The sequence below is a fragment of the Panthera tigris genome, chromosome C2, assembly GCF_018350195.1.
Source record: "Panthera tigris isolate Pti1 chromosome C2, P.tigris_Pti1_mat1.1, whole genome shotgun sequence".
In the NCBI taxonomy this organism is placed as follows: domain Eukaryota; kingdom Metazoa; phylum Chordata; class Mammalia; order Carnivora; family Felidae; genus Panthera; species Panthera tigris.
Window position 1 is genome coordinate 59,470,420 of NC_056668.1, and position 22,250 is coordinate 59,492,669.

General features: G+C 40.1%; 1 protein-coding gene across 1 annotated transcript in view; it reads right to left on the minus strand.

The window, feature by feature from the left end:
* Positions 1-939: 939 nt before the first annotated feature.
* The window catches only part of USF3 (upstream transcription factor family member 3), a 57,538-nt gene continuing 36,227 nt past the window's right edge, over positions 940-22,250 (minus strand). The window contains exons 5-7 of the mRNA XM_042998800.1: positions 20,852-20,934; positions 15,578-15,674; positions 940-12,916 (exon numbers count right to left, since the gene is read on the minus strand). Coding sequence (XP_042854734.1) covers positions 6,456-12,916; positions 15,578-15,674; positions 20,852-20,934 — 6,641 coding nt within the window. The 3' untranslated portion in view covers positions 940-6,455. The remainder of the gene's footprint in view (positions 12,917-15,577; positions 15,675-20,851; positions 20,935-22,250) is intronic.

Genomic DNA, 22,250 nt, shown 5'->3' on the forward strand with positions numbered 1-22,250 from the left:
AGCCTGCTCCAGATTCTGTGTCTCCCTCTCTTTCTCTCCCCTTCCCCTCCCCCACTGGCTCTCTGTCTCTGTCTCTCCCTCTCTCAAAACTGAATAAACATTTTTTAAAAAGAGCTTTATTGAGATATGGGAATAAATGATCTCTAACATCCTCATTTTACCCATTTTAATATTAGAATGTAGTTTATTCATTTATAAAACAAAATCTCCTGGTGTAAATGAGACAAACACCTATCTACTATTTGGTTCAGTGGAACATACCAGTGCTTTTGATGTACCCATCCTTGATACAACCCCCCTCCCTCCTTTCCTAAGAAGTACCCATTGTACTGAACTTTGGGTTTGTCATTTCCTTAATTTACAATTTTTATCACGTCTCTTGGTATCCCTAAGCAAGAAATTGTTTCATTTATAGGCATTTAAACTTCTATCACTTTGTGCTGTTCGAGCTCCCCTGCAACTTGTTTTTTCCTCTTAAACTTCATGGTTGTAAACAGTAACCAAGTTGATGTGGGAAGCTATACTGAAAGACCCATTTCTGGTTCCAAAGTTCTGTGCTTCGTTTCCTCCACTATAGCGACTTTAACTGAATCTTCTCTCAATACTCTTCCAGGTCTGGGATTCTAATTTTACTTTTTACAATGAGTACAGAGGTGTATAGTTTGCTCTAACACTATAGCACTGGTCTGGTTTATTTGAGGCTGACTCTTTGATCAGGAACACAGTCCCCAGGGGAAGTGGGTCACGGTATCATTTTCAGACATTGTGGTAATACTGGAAGATTCCTTGAACAGAAAACTTTGGTATACAAGACAAGTTGTTTTAATACCAGGTTTGAGGTGGCACGCGGCAATGATCAGAAAAGACAGAATTCACAATGCAAAAATGCAAAGTTTATTTTCTTAAATAAAATACTATATTCATATCTATACAAATAATTATTACAACCATTAAAATGTTACATTTACCAATAAAAATTTCAAAACTTTAAACAAGAGCATGGTTCAGAATATTCACACCCTAATACAATGCATTTGTAAAAAGATGTCAAAATAAACAGGACCTATTCTTATTTACAACAGGGAGGACAATCCTGATCATATTATACATATCTGCTCTGGATTCCATTACAAAACAAATTAGTTCCCATTAGTATTATAAACCAGGTGATTTACAGTAATAGGACACAGTACACAGCAGACATCGCTGGCATGGGAATAGATACAAATATTACACTATTGAAAGACTAGTTAGCTTTTTCTGGCGACTGCCCTACAGTAAGCCTCTCACCCAGTGTATCTATAAATAATTTGTGAAGGTAATTATGTCTTCCGATTTTCCACCTATTTTTACCAAAATGAATATATATATATATATATATATATATATATATATATAGCCTGCTGAAAGTGGAAGCAAATCTTTTCTTCACAGTAACACAACTGCAGCATCTTAAGCAACACTGTCTGGTCCCTTTCTTCTTGGAAGATCAACAGTTTAACTCCCTTAAAGGTTACCAATATAGTCAAGTCCAGTGCCTCAATAACCTCACAGATGAAAATGGTTTTAAGACTTGAGGGATGGGGGTAAAGAGATCCAGAGGAGTGAAGAAGGAGTTAGATGGAGCAAGCTCTAAGTTCCTGGGACATCATATGGTGCCAAGCTGTATACACAACTGAGCCAAAAAAATAAAGAAAACCCCACAACTTATGATCATCTTCTTTAAAAGTGTTAAATTACAAATGAAGAGTTATCTTCTATGTCTCATGAGATCTCTAGTGACAGATTATGCAGATTATCATCCAAAATAACACCAATTTGAATATTATATCCACTTTCAACCCAAGTTGGCTCGTGTTTAGGAAGCATCTGAACACATGCGTGCGCCAGACCCCTGCGGTGGATAGGGTTTGTGCAAATACAGAAACAAGGATGTTGAATGACCACCACCTACAAGCTCTGAGTTTAAAAGGAGTTTTGCTTCTAGTACACTTTTTACAAGATCGGCATCAAAGATGGCTCAGAGAATGATAAGGCAACAGTGAGAAACATCAGCTGTTCTTGTCTTCTAGGTGTTTGACTACACAGCACGTACCATTCCGACTGGTCCTTTGCTATGTAACACAGGAGTGGGTAATATGTTCCAATGGCTGGTCTTAGGACCAGAGGCACAGTTTCAAGTAAAGTGCAGTACCAGGATAGAGGCATGTGGGCAGAACTAGAAGCTCTGTGTCCAAGAAGGGCCTCATGCTGGACTGCCCCAATCCAAACTTGGTGTCTCCCACAGACTCCAGTAAAAACACCGTCAAGCTCACACAGGAAGGTGTAGAATGCAGACAAAATATGGTTAAGTCAAAAAAAAAAAAAAAAGGACTCTTTTCTGTTCATAGCATTTGGCCAAAAAAGGTAGTTCAAGAAGGAATGAGTTTCTGGCCTTTAACTTGCATATAGGTATCATAAAATCATCACTCACAGATTAACTTCACACTAGTTTATTTGGCTATTATTATTGCCCTCTGGATATACACAGCCATAGGCAATTAGCTCCAGGCAAAGGCAGAATTTATACAGACAACAGAAGTACGACCTCCAGGTTCCTAAAGTATCAACCCAAAGCCATCTGATTTAGGTACCACCTTTGAGCTTTCTAAACTCCTCCATGAGGAAAAGCAAAAACAAAAACCAAAGCAAGCTCATCAACACAAGGAAGAGAACTAACTGTATGGCGCATTCAGTATCTTAAATTAATTCTGAACTAACTTTGTTTCAAGAAATTCTTGTTACCTCTTGATAGAATAGGAGATACAGTGGTTCCCAAAGCCAGGAACTGGGACTCACTCACTGATTTAGGAGCACGACTCACTGTCACACAATGATCCAGTAGATGGGTGGGCCCAATAAACATTTCAAGGCAGAGAAGTAATCATCCTAAGGAAATGAGCAGGTTCCCTGCCACCTGCTGACTCGCAGCAGATGGAAGAAAAGAGGAGCCTCGGTACCTATCTATCAAAGGGAGGACAAAGCTGAGAAGATGCTTATTAGTGAGTCTTTATCCTTTCTCAAAATTTTACAACCTTACCTCCATTAAAACACGTTTCCACATTTTTTTGGAGTATAAATTTCAGCCTTTCCATGATATGGATAATGTTAGAAGGCAAGAGCAAGGCAAATTAATTATCTTTAAAATGTTTAAATAATTTTGTATTTTAAGAAGGCTGATTTTTAAAAATGGATCTTTATTGCAGTTCACCCTGATACGTAAATGGAAATTGCTGCAAAAGAATATTCCCTCCTCATTCTTCTCTTTCCACAGTTCTAATATGTTAAATTTTATAAAGCATGATCACTGGGGGATGTGGCTCCTTACTTAGAAAAAAGATGCCATCCCTGGTCCCCCCAAAAGGTCTTATGATATAAACAAAAATAAATTTCCTGAAGTGGTATAAAATATCCCAAAAAGAGAAATGACATCAAACTTGATTTCTTTTATCCATGATTGACATATTAAAAGTTTATACAGGATGAAGTATCTGAAATTTTTCACTTCATTAGAAGTTACTGTGTTAAATGGTCAGAGTCAACTACTTTCTCTAATTGATTCTATGTGATCAGTAACACTAAAAGAGAGAAAAACAATTTAATTAATGACTCTCATTTATGATTCATAGGTTTGTATGTTTGTGTATTTTCATAAATTACAAAATTATCTGTGGAAATGGTTTTACATTCTATAGTCATATATGAGCAAGCCAAGAATAACATTAAAGTTTACTATTTGTTTTCTGCCATACCTTTGCCAAAAATTATATCCAGAGATTGCTAGATATTAAATAAAATTCCTCCCCCAAATCATTTAGCTCTAATTATCAAATACTTAATATACTGCTGATAAATCTTGTACACTCATGCTTTTAAATCAAATAAGATTACTCTTCTCTGAACACTTTCAGAACTGAGTCCATATATACAATGATCTCTTACATATATATGCACATGTCTGTAAGATAATTAGAGCTACATGTAAGCAGGAGCCAAATTATTTGCAGAGAGTCATATCTTTCTTCAGAGGGTCAAATAAGCCTTACTTAGGGGTAGGGGCTCATTTGAGATCAAAGTACATTCTTGGAATGAAAGCTCTGAAACATGTAAATGCTATCTCTGAACAGGGCTGAGCAGAAAAATAAAATCAATGCAACAGAGAAATACCTGAAAGTGCCAGGCTTTGAGGCCTTTCTATTGCAATGTTCAAATTGATCTTCTCCTTAGCCTGTTACCTTCGTTCTATCTAACAGTGCCCAGTTCTTCAGGACTCAATAGCCACCACGCTGTGCGTGCGTGCGTGCATGCATGCGTGTGTGTGTGTGTGTGTGTCAGAGACAGAGAGACAGAGAGACGGAGGAAGGGAGAATGAATAACGAAACATATTGAACACTACCTTTCTTGAAATTGGCAGGCTGGACCTTTCAAGTACAGAGAAAAACTTGAATGTTACAACCTAAAACTCAATTAAAAAACAAGCCATAAATCTCATGTTTCCCCTCAATTAAAAGTTTTAACTACTGTGTTTATCTGTTGTCTTATTTAAGTAACTCCTATTCTTCCCCATGAGTATTTTGAAGGAGAAAATACAGAAGCTTTTCTTGTTTACATTTTTTTTTCTTGCTCCCAGGAGGCTGCTTCAGTCAGCAGCAGGAGGAGGGAGGAAAGTTTGGTAAGAACAGTTCAAGAGGCACACGTGACCCTTCCACTGAGTCTTCACAAGAGGTATTCGCCAGAGTTAACAGCTCTGACCCAGCCTGAGAAGGCATTTTTAAGGAGGAAAAAATAAAATGCTGGCTCTTGGGTTTACTTTATTAACAGAGCAGACAGAACCATGTATATGTATCTCTCCCACTTGATCCTATATTTGGCAGAATATAACAACAACAAAAAGTAATAGGTTTGAGAATATGAGTATATATGGTTGTTTTCAGAGGTTTTTTTTAAGTTTTCAAAATTCAATATATGAGTGTGTGTGTGTGTGTGTGTGTGTGTGTGTGTGTGTGTGTGTACACATAATTAATTAACTTCTGTGGGGCTTTTAAAAACCCTAACATCCAGTTTTCCAATACTTCAGCAGGTCTCAGGTCTCAATTTCCATTTCCAGATGGCAGGCCAATTTTTAAAGGACCAGTTTATATTTTCAAATCTATGTCTGTGTTCTGTCCCCCTTCTCCCCCTCCCCCCACACACTCACACACAGAGACATATACAGAGACAATTTTTTGAAGCACCATTTCACATCTACCATCAGGAAAAATAATGAACAAATTCGTCTTCTCATTACAATTCTACTATATGGGGTAATAATGTAACATACAATGCCATCTTTTAAATATAAATATCAATAAATGAAAACACTGACAGAGCTTAAGACTCTGCTCAGAAATATTTAAAAAGTAAGGCTCATATAACTGTGTAAATTCCAAACACACTATTTACTGAGCAGTCCCTAATGATTAACAAATATAAAAGAAAGCATTTCAAGCTCAAATAAATAGAATGAAGAAAATGTTAAAAACAAAGTTCACCGATGAAGCAACAATCTTTGCCAAAACACATGTAAAATTCTGCAATACAACTGCTTTTATCCTTAGGACCTGATGCAAAAATGCAAGCACAAAATGGACAAAGTCTATGTACTTTGCTTTTCAGATTGCTATTTTTAAGGCTAAGTAAGGAAGACCTTTGCTTTCCAGGATCTTGGCACACTGAAAGATAACATGGCTCCCTAATTTGAAGAATGAGACATTAAAATTCAGATAGCTTAGGCATTATTATCATTAAGAAAGAAGCCTCTACCTACAGCAAACCTTGGGAGTAAAGGCTGATCGAGCAACTCATTTATTTGCTAACTGCTTGATTTGAACCATGGACATTCATTCTACATTAATTCAATACCTGCCAGGGGCAAGAAACTGTTCTAGATGCTGTCATCAGCCAAGCACTTGGTGATGAGCCACTGCGTTATATCAAAGTGTCTGTATTTTTGGAGAGCAACTCAAATACCTCAAGTTATCTATTTTACAAATGATCAGCAATCAAATTTAAAATCTAGGTTCTTTCCTACTACCCCACACACCCCCCAAAGGGATTTTCCCCCAACTTCCAGCTGGTAAGTATTTAGGGAATATAAGATTACAAATCAAACTTGAAAATGCAACTCCGCTTGAAAAACTTAAAAAGCACACCGTGCAGTTAAAAATGAAAGATAGTTTGTTGCTGGCAACCCAGTATTCGCATCATCTCTGACGTGGCTTCCCTACATTCGGAAGATAACTGGAAACTGATTACACAAACACAAAGACATACACACACACACACACCACCTCCCTCACCATGTGCATTATGTGTGCATGCACACACAAACACATTTGTAATCTCACCCAATACATTTACATTTAGTCTATCAGTATTTAAACAGCTGAACTGCAGTCATGACCTAAAATATGGCTTATGTTGTGGGCAGGTCTGTTTGAGGACTGCTTGGAAGAGTCAGAGGCAGAGGAGTTTGCTATTGTAAGCAAAGGTGACATTGCCGAGCCATCGGGAAGAGCTGTAGCTATTTCTGGAAACAAAGATGTCATATTAAAGTTAGACAAGTGAGAATTGGTCATGTGCATTGGTGGCATGTCAGGGAGCAGAGGAAAACTTGGTTGAGCAAAACCAACAGGTCTAGGAGGAGACAGAATTGATCCAAATCGGTTATTTAAGCTTCCACTGTTTACTTTCTCAGTGCTAGGATTTGAGAACATTTGATTAGAAAAATAGGGGATGGAAATATCATTAGACAGTGTAGGATGAGCAGGGGAGTAGGGGGGATAGAAGGACGGCAGAGTATTTTGGGGATCTACAGGGATAAGAGCTGGCGTTCGAGTGGCACTAGGCTGAGTAACCTGTGGAATGAAAGAAGTATTAGCATTTATTGGTGGATTCATGCCACCCTCGGGAATAAAAGGAAAACCGAAATTTTGTGATAGTGTATGCTGGTCAGGCGCTGAGTTATCATTAGGTACTTGTGGGCTATCGGGCATGAAACGAACAATACTTCCTCTCTTCTCTGTAGTGGCTTGTTGGCGTCCAAGAATCATACTGCCACTAGTGGACAGAGGAAGATGGGGAAGACTTGGGTCAAAGACATTACTATGTCTTTGGTTTCCGGAACGATTCCTTTCAGGTTGACGAATTTTGGAACCACTGCTGTCTTGCAAGGGATGCCTTGATCGCTGGGGAACTGAAGAGTTAGTTGGACGTACAGGAGGCCCTTGTTCAGCATTTCCGTGAGACACAGACGGATGGGGCAAAGCTGGCCTTGCAACCCCATGCATGTTGGTTGTGACCGGAGGGTTCATGTGGCCCTTGGTCCCATGACTATCAGTTATCCTCATGGGATTGGACTTCTGTACAGACACATTGGGACTTGTGTTTCGACCCTGAATATCTCCTGAAGAAGAAGAACTTGAGAAAGGAATATTCAGGGTGCTGTTCCTGGTGTTAATCGCACCTAGGGACATGTCACAACTCTCCCTGTTTTGACTCTCACTCTCTCTTCTAATATGGACACTTTCATGGGTTGGGGGACAATTATAGTCAATTGCAGAGGATGGACCACACTGTGTGTTCCTCTGATGTTCTGAGAGTGACCTCTGGCTTCCAAGGACCTGATCACCAAGGTGAGGGGCAAGTAAACTCTGCATGAAACTCTGGTGGCATGTGTTCTCACTGTCCCTTGGTGGGATGGCATTTCCTGTCGGAATACTCTGAACTGGTGGATAAGATAATCTCTTTTGGCGGTCGATTGGTGGTGGACCAGGGTTTTGACTAATTCGAAAAGCCTGGGACTGCATATTCCTCAATGATGATACCGGGTTACCTATTTCACTATTTCTTGAAGACTGTACTTCAAAATTACTCTGGGGCTGCTGACTGGCTCCACTTGGTTTAAACGTCTGACAGTCAGTAAGGCGGATATCCGAGGCAACAGTATGGTCCACGCGACCCTGCATATTGTGAACGGCCAAACTCTTATTTCTGGGAACATCAAGATAGCTTCTCATTTCAAGCTGATCTGAAACTCTGGAACCCTGAAGTGACATGCCCATTCTCTGCTCTGAGTTAGAAGATGTCTTTCCAATAAGTGCCTCGGCAGAATAACTTGAAACTCTATTTCTCTCTGGCCTGTGTGGAGTACAGGGCATGTCTGAAGGCCTAGTCACGATACTGGGCTGGGACACCATTTGTTGCTCTATGCCCCTTGAAGTCAAAAGCCTCTGCAATGGATTATGCCCAGATACATGTTCAGAAGAAACCCCCGAACCTTGCTGCCTGCTTCCAACATCCTGCTGCTGGTGTATCATATCTTGACTGAGATGGTTCTGGGGATGGTTGTGGTGGCTCCGGCTGGTCGAAGGGTTTTCACAACTCTTCTCTGGCTGGGAACTTCCAAAATGTTGCTGCATCTGTTGCTGCATCTGCTGATGGTGGGGATGTGGCTGACCACTCTTGGGGCGGGACTGGTCAGTTCCATGGTGCTTTGGTTGTAAGGAAAGCTGAGAGGCCTGAGTGCCCTGAACGAGATTCCTCTTTTTCTGCATCTGGACTTCCTGCTGGAGAGTTCTCTGTTGGTGGACATTATGTGGCTGAGAGTGGACAGAGCTCTCTGCATGAGGCGCGTGACGCTGCAGTTGGTACAAGTGATGCCTCTCTCTTAACTGTCCTGCTTGCTGCTGCTGCTGCTGCTGCTGCTGCTGCTTTAAGTAGAGGTGGTTACCGTGCAGGTGAGATACCCCTTGGGCTGGAACATGCTGTTGCAGGGCCTGGAGATGTTGACTGGCCTGGGTTTGCTGCTGCTCGGTAACTGAATTCTGAGAACTGCATTGAACTTCTGTTTGTCTCAATGCAGGGGCCCCAAAATTGTTACTCGGTGGAAATAATCGTGCGAGGCCATCTCCATGTGCTGGGTTGCTAATAGGCACAACAGAGTTTGCAGAGTTGGGAGGGAGCTGACTGACCATCATCTGAGTCTGATCAGAAATGCTGTCCGGAGTGCGGTTCATCAGCGACATAGCTTCAAGCCTCAGCGGGGCTGGCTGACAGTGCTTTTGACGTTTAGCTGAAGACAATAAAAGGTCGTCTTGGACAGCACGCTTGGCAGAGTCTTTGCGGCTTTCCTGACTTGGCTTTAAGAGTGGCTCTTGAACCTGTGGATTTGGTATGGTGCCAGTAATGGTGTTTAGCTGTTCTTGGGAATATTCGGTCATCAGAGCTGGCCCGGGAGGCTGACCACCGTAGGAACTAGATGCAACGGTCAGATTAACCGTTGCCGGAACAGGTGCTTGCTCTGCAGTTTGGGATAGACCAGCACAGCTGACCAGAGGATGGCTGATGGTGCTCTGGTGGATAAGATTATTGACACTTAAACTGGTGATGCTTGGTGGCTGAGAAGTCGAAACCTGTAAAGAGGCATTTGATGTTTTGATTCCTACAGAACAACTTGGTTTTCCGAGGGATCTATCCACAGTTGCTTCGATTGAGTCCTGAGAATTAAATTCATTTGGTGTTGCTTCTGCCTGTCCTGGGCCACTCTCTTTAGACATCTGTGTTTTGAAAGGCTGGTCTCCCTCTAAAGGTGAGGCTTCAGAAGGCTTTGAAGTAACCTCCCTCATATCAGCCTGGGTGCCAGCTCTTCCCTTCTCAAGGTTCTCCTGGTCAAAAATAGCTCTTGCAGCAAGAGCAACTATATCAGTTTGCTCTACAAAGGTACAGCTGTCACAGGTATTCGTTGTTGCATTGCTGGTGACATCCTCTCTCGTTGTTTCAGGAAGCATGGATGCAACTGAGAAACTACGACTACTGCCAGAGCTGGTGGACATGGGAGAGTCGGCCTGCCTGCTGACAAGCAAAGAGCCATTAATAACCTCCTGATCAGGGACGCAGGAGTGGTGTTGCCCCGGACCTCTGTCATCACTGTTCATCAGTAACAGCTCCTGTTTGGGATGTAAATCGACACTTGAATCCGCCATTTTAGAATTTTCAGAAGGAAAGTCAGGATGGTCCATCGGCACCGAAAGAGACAATTTCTGAGGGTCTTTTTCTTTAGCAAGACCAGACAGCAATGCAGTCAAACCCTGCCCCTTTAACAGACCTGTCGTTTGCATCGTATCTGATGAGTCTTGCTCCACCCTGCAAGGTTCAGCAATGATTTCTACCTCAGAAGCACAGTCAGTGCTTGTAGTGCTAGTGGTGGATGAGAGCCCAGAAACCTGAGAAACCAAAAGGTGGGGATCATTTGGAGATGGAATCAACACGCTGGCTGAAGTGCAGGATTTGGCAGCATCTGACAATGCCAAACTAGCTGGTGGCTTATCCTGAGATGCCTCTTGCTGCAGAATGGGGGCAGAATCTTTGGATTTTGCTGGGGCCATTACAAAATGTTCACTCGTTACAGATGCTTGGGAGGGTGAGCTAGACTCTTCTGTTGACTTAGATTTGGGGACAGATTCGGGTATCACGGATTCAGGATTCAGAACATCCAAAGAATGTGAACCAGAAACACTCACACAATTTGCCTGGGACATGGTGACAGACGGTAACACGACAGGGAGGCTTTCCAGCAGTCCATCACCACATGACGGCTCTGCTGTGGCTTCAGTGCCGGGGCAGGCTAACTTGCCCACCTCTCTGACTGGATTCGGGGGACATGCAGACTTGTGAGCTGCTAAGTGTTTCTTGGCACCTGGCTTCTTAAACCTTTTTGACTTCACATTAGGTAAACAAGCTACAGTGTTCACTGAGGGAGTAGTTACCAGACTATAAGTACTGGGTAGTGTGGCAGAATTATCGGTTGTCATGGGAGATGCTACCGTTGTTGTTAATGAAACACTGTGAACTGGGATGGTTTGACTACTTGCGGCAGTTGGGGGATTGGCAGGCTGGCTAATAGACAACTGTACACAGCTCTGCCCAGCCATCTGTGATATGCTTTGATTGAGGCTGGCCAAAGCTCCAAATGTATTCAGGGCAACATTGGTGTTTGGATCTTCGCTGGTGGTGGGTTGGATAATTTGCATAGGGGTTTGATTTGTAGTTCCTGATGAGGACATCACAGGCTGCAAAGCAAAGAGCTGTCCATTTAAAGAAATGGTTTGAGGCTGTTGTTGGTTTGACATGGTAACAGAAAAAGTTTGTGTTGAACTAGATGTTGATAGAGATGAAGGTCTTGGTAATATATGGACAAGATGCTTTCCTCCAAAAGTCTGGGGGGTCGAAACATTTTGCACTGAACTATTAGACCCTAGTAGAGCATTGGCTCCACTGACAGGGAGTCGAACAGAACCAGGAGGTGGAGCTGAGAGGAGCGGCAAAGGATTCTGATTAGCTGCCTGTATGATCACTATCTGCTGACCTACTGTTTGGTTGGGAACCTCTGCTCTCATCACTGTTGGGCAAGGGGTGGTGCTGGGGGGCTGAAGAATGATAACATTTTGATTAGCTGTAGCTGCATTCACAGCCGACCCAACTGGCTGAGCCATCTGAATCACCTGCATTGCTGAATTCAATGGAAGGATACTTTTTGGAGGCTGAGATTTAACTTGTGGTTGGGCAATTAGTGGCTGCATAGGTAAAGATGGACAAGAAGGCAAGGTGACAACTACTTGCTCAACCACCTGCCCATCTGCGGGAAAGGAATTATTCACGTTGACGCCCGTAGCGACGTGTCTACTGTGGCTGGTCGTGGGAGGGCTGCTACCAGACTCATTTAATACCGGAGTCACTGCAGAAGAAGGTGTCTGGCTTAAGGGCTGAATAGTGTTTCCCGCCAGTTGCAAAGTAGTCCACGTCGTCTGTGTGTTTCCAGCGGAGGAAATTCGGGTAAGGCTATTAATGTTTTTCAAATCCGAAGCACTAACACTGGAAGAAGGCAAAGAACAAGAAAGAGTCCAACTATTGTCCAAAGGGTTTGCAGAAAGAGTGCTTACAGGAGTGGTGGTCTTCCCTCCTGCAGGGGCAGAAGGGGCCACCGCTGCAGTAACACTCGCCGAGTCTGCACCCTTGCTGATGCTCACTGGACAAGCATCACCTGCAGATCTGGGAGGCTGGGAACAGACTGTGGTGGTAACTGAGACAACAAAGGTGGTTTGAAAATCATTTCTGAAATCCTGGATGCTCAGGCAGGACTGGCTTCCGTGGTGCACTTTAGTGGCAGTCGCTGAGGAAGTGGTGGGGACGCCTGTGGCACAAGGGACTGTTTTCTTCAATAATTTGGGGCTCTCTTGCCCATTCTTATTTTCAGGAGAACTTTGATCACTTAGACACGTGTGCACGGAACGATGTTGGTGAGGTTCAGGCCCAATGGGAACTGCGATCAGTGGGCCGTTGGTGGCACCAAGCACGCTTGATTCGCTTTCAGAGGTGGAAAGCTCGAGAATATTTTGAGCAGGAATGGTAGCAGGAAGACAAAGAGGAACAGGCTGGTTGGCAGCCAATGCAGAAACTGTGGTCTGATGCCATGGCTTGTTTTCAGAAGGGTAAACTCCAGAAATAGACACAGGAGTCACAAGATTGCAAGTCCTCTGTACTGGCACCACATTGGCGGTCTGCTTTTGTAAATTATGACCAACATTAAAGGTTATCCCCTGAACAGCTGTTCCCTGGCTATTTCCACAAGGCTGACTCCCGTTGGAATAAACAATGATATTTTTTTGAACCTGATCACTGGGAATAACAACAGAGACCTTTGAGTTTTTAAGATTTCCTTTCCAGTGGATTGTAGGGTCATCATATAGGCATATGTCATTTGCTTTCAGTAATTCAATATATCGGCCATTTTCTTTTTGAATTTCTTCCAATTGTTTACGTAGCTTTTTAATTTCTTCAGCTACAATATTAAAAATAAAAATGAAACAATTACCTGGTAGTGTCAGTACTTACAGTAACTTAAGAAAAAACTGTGTGCTAACCACCAAAGTCTAATTCTAGCATTTAGAAATACCTCATCTGAGAATCTTCAGTTCTTTTCTAATGCAAGTTCTTTCTCCTTTTTACATTGGTGTAACAAGCCTCTATCCTATCCTTTTAAAAATAAATATCTTTAAAAGTAAGGTCAGAAATTACTCATAATGTAGAAATCTCAAAATTCCCAATTCAAAAATTCCCAATGGGGCAGCTACCAAGGTAAAAGAAGGGAAGGCACACTGATATCATGGTCACATGCTAGGAAAATAACACTGAATATCAATATAATAGCATTTACATGCTATAACAGCTAACATTACTTGTGGTGGTAATAGTCAGTCTCTTTTATAAATGGCTTTAAACTCACTTCTATTTTACTCTTTGAAATGCCAGAGACAGTGGAACAGGTTGAAGGTAAAGTAGTAGAGCACCAAAGAAAGCATCAATAATGGAACTTCAATCTCCCTTGACAGGGCCAATGGACATATGCTACCGTCACAGCCCTACTCTTTTCTAAGGGAGAGAACTTCACCCATGGATCCTACTACTGGGGCAACCTTTGCTGTTGGTATTTATGCTCTGTGACTCCAGACATCCCATCTGTCTTGCCACAGTGGTAGATCTCTCCCCTCCCCATCCACCAAAGGCAGCCAATCTTCAAAGCCAATGCCCTGTGAAGTGGCCTGAAATAAAAAGTTCTGTTCTGACAAGGATGAGCTGAGACTAATGGATTCTTTTTCTCAGACATTTAAAATAAGAGACACAGAAGAATGATGCCAATGTGCCATGGGCATCAGAAGTTAAGGGACAATTTTTATGGACCAAATAATAATGATGATTGTCCTCACTTATTACACACTTACTACATGCCTGGCACTTTTCATTCATTGTCTCATTTCATAATAATAACAACAATGATGATGGTAATTACTATATGCCAACTTTACTCAAAGTACTTTACCTGCATTATTTCTTTTAATCTTCATAACAACCATGAGACGGGAACTACCTACTCTCATCAGTATTTTAAGATGTGAGAAACAGACTCAGAGTAATTACATAAATTTGTCTAAAGTCAACCAGACACGTGCTGTGATTATCTTCATTTTAAGATGGGGAAACTGAGATCGGAGAGGTGAAGTAAATAGCCACAGGTACTGAGTGCATAAGTGAAGATGAAACTCAACCCAGGTGGGCCTGATTCCCAAGGCTGCTGCTCAGACTACGACCCAGCCTGTCTTATGGACAGAGGATATGTGGGAAGTTTCTGGGAGGAGAAAAGAGAAGAGAGCAGATGCACAAAAAAGAGCCAAAGAAAGGATGGTGACAGAGATGACAATGTAGTGAGACTTAAGCTGCCTCAGGTGCTGCCCCAAGCCCTGGCCTACCTGTTCAGCCTTTCCTGAGCCCTACGCAACTTATATTTTTCCAAAACGTTCCCTTTTCCCTAATGTAACTCAACTGCCTCAGCCTCTGGGGTGTGAAACCAAAGAAGCTCTCCTTAGAAAAGTCTACACATCATTCCAGTCTTAATATCTCTTCTATGGGATGCCTCAGAGTGCTTACCAAACATGTATGATGAATCTAACTACCTAACAGCATCATAAAACAGGGCCTGGACTGTAAAAGACAGCTGACGTGGGGGAGGGGGTAAGCTGTCATCTAACTTAAGGCAAGCAAAGAGAATTCAGAATGCTGACCTTCTGGATATACAATAAACGTAGCCCAACACTGCCCCCACCTCAGCAAATTCTACCTTTGTTCCTCTCCTTTTAAGGTGACCTACTGAGTTGTCCCAGGAAATTCTTTCTCCGTTTTTGTCAGAGCCATAAATAAAGGACAATTCAAACTGCCTACCATTCTGAGCTTTTCACTTGCCTGGCATTTTTCTTTTCAGCTCTTACAAGGAAATCTCTCTAGTGCAAATGGAAAAACAGAACTTATATAGCATAAAAATGTCATTTCTAATTAAAAATCAAATTTCAGTATACCTGAAACTAATATAACATTATGTATTAACTGCACTGGAATTAAAATAAAAACTTAATTTTTAATGTAATTATCTAAAAAATAATAATAAAAATCAAATTTCATTAAATGATCAGGCAGTCTGATACACACATTACATGCAGTATAAACAATTATGAACGGAATGTTTTGACCTTTTGAGTTAAGTCACAGTTAAATCTTGGCCCAGGCAGGTCTTTGTTTTGTTTTTAAGTTACACTGAGCAGGACTCTCCCCTATATCCTCTCACGGGATTCCCCTAGCTGGAAGATCCAAGTGGAATAAAAGCGATCCAGCATTATTTGTCTCATGAGTTCAGCAAATATGAAGTGCACGGAAGAGTCCAAAATCAAACTTATGTATGCCTGCAAGATTAGAGTTGCTCACAGAAGAGGGAAAAGAGGTAAACTAAGATGAATTTATTTGCAACACTATTCTCTGGCCCACCGAATGCGTGGACAATCTTAACAATGTTTCTGGTCAAAAAAAGCCTCTGTATCCTCATATAAGTTGCCCTGTGACACGAAGAACTGAACACTGAAAAAACAACAAAAATGAAGAATCTTCAAATCTTTACCTTGTTCATTGTTTCCTCCATTAAGCAGGAGTTCATCATTTTGCCTTTTCAGTTCTGTTATATATTTAAAGGCTTGGTCCAGGATCATATTCTTGCTCTGCCAAAGAGAATTAACCACTTAAAAGTTTCACTGAAGAGTAAGAACTTGCCAGAAGAAACTTAAAGCTTTGGTTTTATCACATATATGTGATATGTATCTTTTCAAAATTTAAAATGGGCACCATATTCAAATGCTTCTGCTGTTCATTTTTCATTTACTAAGTATTTAAATTTGAACAGCCACTATGCGTCAGGCTCTGTTTCTAGGCACTGGGGATGTAATAAACAAAACGGAGAAAATTCCTGACCTTCAGGAGTATTTTCCATACATACAGTTGGGTAGGGCTAAGTGCTAGGAAGAAAAAATAAAACAGAGTAAAGAGGGGCCCAGAGAGATGGCAAAGGTCACTCTGTCCTATGAACTGAATGTTTGTGTCCCCCTATAATTCATGTTGAAACCCTGATCCCTGATATGATGGTAGTTGGAGGTGGGCCTCTGGGAGGTAATTAGGTCATGAGTGTGTATCCCTCATGAATGACATCAGTGCCCTTAGAAGAAAAGACATGAGAGAGAGGTGACTGCACTCCCTGTCACACAAGGACATAATCAGGAAGAGCAGACACGAGGAACCAAACCAGCTGGCACCTCTATCTTGGACTTCCCAGCCTCCAGAACCATGAAAAATAAATTTCCGTTGTTTAAATCACTCAGTCTATGGTATTTTTCTTATAGGAGCCCAAACTAAGGTACTGTACTGTAATCTATCTTGCATGGGAAGGCTGGAGAAGGCCTCTCTGTGAGGCAAAGCAAAAACCTGAAGGAAGTAAACCCTGTGGATATCTGGAGGAAGAGGGTCCAGGTAGCAGGATCCGCAAGGACAAGGCCCTTAGGCAAGGCTGTGTTGGCACGTTGGAGGGCCCTGGTGAGGTGAGCAGAACTAAAGTATATAGGGGAAGAGTGGGAGGAGAAGAGGCTGGAGAGGGCCTTCAAGGCCCTGTAAGGATTCTAGACTTTAATATTGTTTGTACCCTATGAACAATTGTTAAAAATAAAACATAAGTGACATTCTTTTTGGCTTTAGCTCCCTATACCTTTTTCCAGAGGTAACAGTCATAGTTATTTGTGTATCCTCCCAGAAATATTCTATGCTGATACATGGATCTATCTTTAAAAACAAACAAACAAACAAAAAACAGATAGAAGGATACTATAAGCAGTATGCTACATTTTTCTTTTCTATTTACAAATATATCTTGGAGATACTTCCATATAGGGTTTAGATATCTATGTTATACTTTCTAAAGGCTGTATTTATTTTATTTTCCAGTATAGTATGATAACTATTTAACCAAGAGGCATTTTGGTTTCTTATTCTTCAGCTATTAAAAATATTGCAGTGAATGTTTAACTTCTATTCCAGTATGCTTATTATTAAATATCCCCAGTACTTTATCAGATAGTTCTTTTCAGGTAGGAATCAGGGATTTAGGTCTTTGGTTCATAAAATTACAATTCTGGGCTTCTTAGACTGAGTCTCAACAGAGACCCAATATAATCTAGGAAACGTTTTACTCTAGAGAGAAAAAATAGTTATTGCCTTTTTGTAAAATTTAGTTTATTTATTTATTATTATTTTTTTTAAAGAGAGCACGAGCAGGGGAGAGGGGCAGAAGTAGAGGGACAGAGAGTAAGAGGGAGAGAGAATCTTAAGCAGGCTCCATGCTCAGTGCAGAGCCCAACACAAGGCTCAATCCCATGACCCTGGGATCATGACCTAAATCTAAATCAAGAGTCAGACACTCAACCAACTGAGCGCCTACATGCCCTGATATTGTTCTTTCTTAAAGGAAGAATTGATACAAAGGCAGAACATAATAATGCCCATCCGCCTCCCTACTGCAGATGGGCTGAGGGAGGACACATAGCAATAGTGAAGAAAATCTTAATCTACTCGGCTTCTGGAAGCCAAATACTGACTTCCACCACACATGCTAGGACACCAAGGAAGTGAAATGATCATAGTTTCCTTTCAGAGAAACTTGTAGGAATGACCGTCAAAAGCAGGAAAATAAGATTTTCCTGGGCAAACATCAATATTTCCTGAGAAGCTACTGTACATTGAGATGTGGAGGAAAAAAAAAAAAAATCTGCAGACATAGAGCCTGCCCTTAAATTTGCGATCATGTAAGAAAACAAAGTACTTTAAGTAAATAGATATATAGATAGATAGATAGATAGATAGATAACATGTTTATGCAAGACAAAAGTACCATCCTGCAGAAGGAATTGATCTGGCTATCTGAAAGCCTGGGGAGGTCCAGGACTGGGAAGCTCTCTAGCCACCACAAAAGGTGGGGTGAGGTATGGGATCAAAATTGAGGGGACTGGTGGAAAGACTCTTCTTACGCAGTAATAAAACTACCCTCTACCCTCAGCACACACACATATCCTATGCAGCTTCATGACTTCTCATTCCTGCCCCAACCACAAGAGACAAGTTTGTTTTCTGTGAAATTTGAACCAGAGAATTTCAGCCTAGGAGATGCATGGCACAGAAGTGGACAAGATGAGACTCCTCAGTGAAGACAGGAGGGTAAAGTAAAATTCTCCTCCTAAAGCAGCACACCTTCCCCCACCCAGCTCCCAGAATATGGCAACCAGTTTTAAACTCCTTTCCACTCCTAGATTGGGGGCTGAAGGATTCTTCTCTGGAAGGTAAAAGTTAACAGCTACCCCCAAAATAAAAAGATACTGATATTTTTTAGTTCCACAAAAACAACAACACTAGCTTACCACCTAATCACTCAATAGTTAGGGCACCAAAAATCAACCTATTCAATCAGCTTTTAAATTTTAATGCCTCATTCTCAAATATGAGAACGGTTAAGTATCACCAAGCATTTAAGGAAAGTCTCCAAAATGAAAAACAAAACCTCAAAACAAAGGGGAAAAAAAGAAAATCAGAAGAAAGACAGTATGGAAAACAGAAGAAAAATTATTTTAAAAAACCTATATAACATTCTCAGAGATATGATGGTATTGTATTCATGAAACAAAACATGTGACATGAAAAAGGACAAAGAGAATAAGAAAAAGACTCTTGGAAATTAAAATCATGAGACCTGAAATTAAAAACAGAAGAGTTAGAGGGATGCCTGGGTGGCTCAACTGGTTAAGCGTCCAACTCTTGATCTCAGCTCAGGTCTTGATCTCAGGGTCATGAGGTAGAGCCCTGCCCTGGGCTCTGCACTGGGAGTGAAGCCTACTTAAAACAAAGAAAGAAAGAAAGGAAGAAAGGAAGAAAGAAAGGAAGAAAGAAAGGAAGAAAGAAAGAAAGGAAGAAAGAAAGAAAGGAAGAAAGAAAGGAAGAAAGGAAGAAAAAAGGAAGAAAGAAAGGAAGAAAGGAAGAAAGGAAGGAAGGAAGGAAGGAAGAAAGAAAGGAAGAAAGGAAGGAAGGAAAAAAGGAAGGAAGGAAGGAAGGAAGGAAGGAAGGAAGGAAGGAAGGAAGAAAGGAAGGAAGGAAGGAAGGAATAAAGAAAGAAAAGGAAGAAAGAAAGAAAGAAAGAAAGAAAGAAAGAAAGAAAGAAAAAAGAAAAAGAAAGAAGGAAAAGAAAGAAAGAAAAGAAAGAAAGAAGGAAAGAAGGAAAGAAAGGAAGAAGGAAAGGAAGGAAGGAAGGAAGGAAGGAAGAAAACAGAAGAGTTGTAAAAGACCAACCAGTTGAGATTGAAGAAGGGCAGAGGGTTCCAGAAGGAAAGTTTCAAAGGAAAAAGGAGAAAATAGAAATTATGTGGTACACTTGACTATGTAGAAACTCTACTAAGGGACTGTTGAAAGTGTGGAAAGAAATAAAGATAGGTATATAGAGGGGCACATGGCTGGTTCGGTTAGTAGAGCATGTGACTCGATCTCGGGGTCATGACTTCCTACACTGGGTGTACAGCTTACATAAAAATAAAAAATAAAACATAAATTTAAAAAATCTAAAGTAAATAAATAAATAAATAAATAAAAAGATAGGTATATATAAACTGATAACAATGAGGTAATTACCAACCCTCCCCCAAAAAAGTTTCATATGAAACAAAACATAATAATACTAATCTTTGGCTCACCATAAACAATATTTACAGTCTTAATAACATAAGAACTGAATACTGATTTAATCAAAAGTTGTGGTGGAATTATATTGGGAGGACTTAACAAGGGAAAGTCAATAGATAAAATCTAAAATAGAAAAAGTATGATACAATAATATACGCATATTATTTCAAAATATAAAGGTGAATGCCAAAAGAAACAGTAGAGAATGGATGCCTTTAAGTTGCTGTATTGGATGTGGGAGGCAGGCAAGCCAGAGACTAATGTTGTTTTAAGCTATTTAGTACTATTTGTTATGTTTATATATTAACTAACAATTAACCAAAAAAGGCTAACACAAATTATGATATCTCACTATCATGAAACACTATGTAATCATTAAAAAGAAAGGAGATCATATGAAAAAAAGTCTACTATGTACGACTGAGTGAAAATGACAAGGCAGGTTATGAAACATTTTATGAATATATATATGAAACATATTTTACAAATATATATATACATATATATTCATAAAGCAATGTCCAAAGAGATGTGTAACAACATTTGTAATAATAGTTACAACCTAGGAGTAGGATGTCAACTTACTTTTCAAACTTTTTATGACTTCCATATTGTTTCCATTTTGTTTTGTTTTCAGTAAGCACACTTTATCCTCATTATCAGAAAAAACAAAAAGCTATCTTCATGAGAGAAAACTTTAATAAGCTGAGATTTAAGTGCCAGTGGAGGCTGACAGGGCACAGAGAATAAAATAGAGATCCTTGGAAGATTCTAGGTAAGAATTTACAGGTAATAAAAAAATATCATTGGCAGAAAATAAAAGAAATGCCTGGTAAGTACTGTAGCACACAAATGAATGTAATCGTGGGACTGAATAATTCAAGATCTTAAAGATCTAGAAATTATATGGTCCACTTGATCATGTAGAATACTCTTCTAGAAGACTGTTATCAGTATGGGAAAAATTAAAGATAGGTATATAGAAAATTAAGCAAATGAAAAACAATGAGGCGATGATTAACTCCAAAAACCAAAAATGACAGGAAACAAAAATAAGCACTCTGAGCAATGAAACAACTTAGGGAATTATCTGTTCACAAGTAATGAATGAAAATAGGAGTAGACTTCTTACCTGCTTCAGGGCAGGGGAACATGGGATCAGCTCTCCTATCCTGTTTATTCCAGCATTGATTTTCTTCTTTCTATGCCTCTCCACTAGATAGGGGGAAAAATCCATTTATCAGACCTTATGGTACACTGCTATAGCTCACTATTCTCCCTGGGTAAAGAAATTTTAGGTAAAGAAATCTCTAACAAAATTTTATCAAACAGTATCTACTGAAGACAAATAACTACAAGACAATTTGTAAGAATGCTGCATTATAAGTCTAGCATTATGGGCACTGATATAAGCAATACTTTTATTAGCATTTTAAAAATGTGATCTATAATAATTAAACTCAAATTAAAAACAGAAAATGCTAATATTACTTTACTGTTAGGCCATTATTATGTTTCAAGTAATTACTGGACATTTTAGTGATAACTAAATTTTAAGAACCCCTACTAACAAGCTAAGTTAGTAGAAAGCTGCCTTTTTATAGCAAATAGGCAAATGAGACCTATTTAGACAGATTACAGAACCTTCAAACACCTTTTAGGATGTCTAGAAGGCATTTTTCAAATAGAACAGCTATCAGTTATGACTTAAAATTTCTAGGAGTCTCGTTTACTCACTCTGGGCACATAGGATTTTTCCCATAAGAAACTGGGCAACTGACAACATCTCAACCAAATTAACTGAGAAATCTTCCAGGCTTACATGCCACAACTTTAAAGATTGTATGGAAAGGGCAAGAGGGAATGAGATGATCTAAATAATTTCAATAAGACACTGTAAGTAGAAATATTATTAGTCTTGGCTTTTACTGTCAGAAGGGTTTCTAAAACCTCCCTTCCTAACAAAAGATTCCAGTGATCTTTCAGATTAACCATAAGCAGCTCTTGTTTTGCAAAATCATACTTTTTGCTTCACAATCTAGCAGTAAAGACATATTTTCAATGACATCTAATTACTCTCTCATAATAAATTACTATCAGGACATATTTATGACACCATGTGAGTTGGTTCCAATAAAAATACTTAGCTCCTATGGCTAAAAAGATTAGATTTAATTCATTTGGCCAAAGAAGGGAAAACAATAAAGTATGATATCACCTTTTTTCTAAATTCTCTAATAACAGTATTTGTTATTACCCAGGAGTGGATTTTTTCATGTATGGAGGTAGAAAAAACCAACATTGAGACCCACAGTGATAAAGGGGAATTCAAAGGCAGGAAATTCTCATGCTGGAAAACAGCAATATTCCATCAGTGTTCACCCCATCTTCCCATAGACAAAAATTCCCCCAGGGTCCTTTCCTTAGGGAAAGGAAGAATATCAGTTATAGAGTAATAGACATTAACTTCTAAAATATTTTGTTTTCAATCTGACTGTAACCCCTGGAAAAGAAAGTGTTCTAAAATGTAC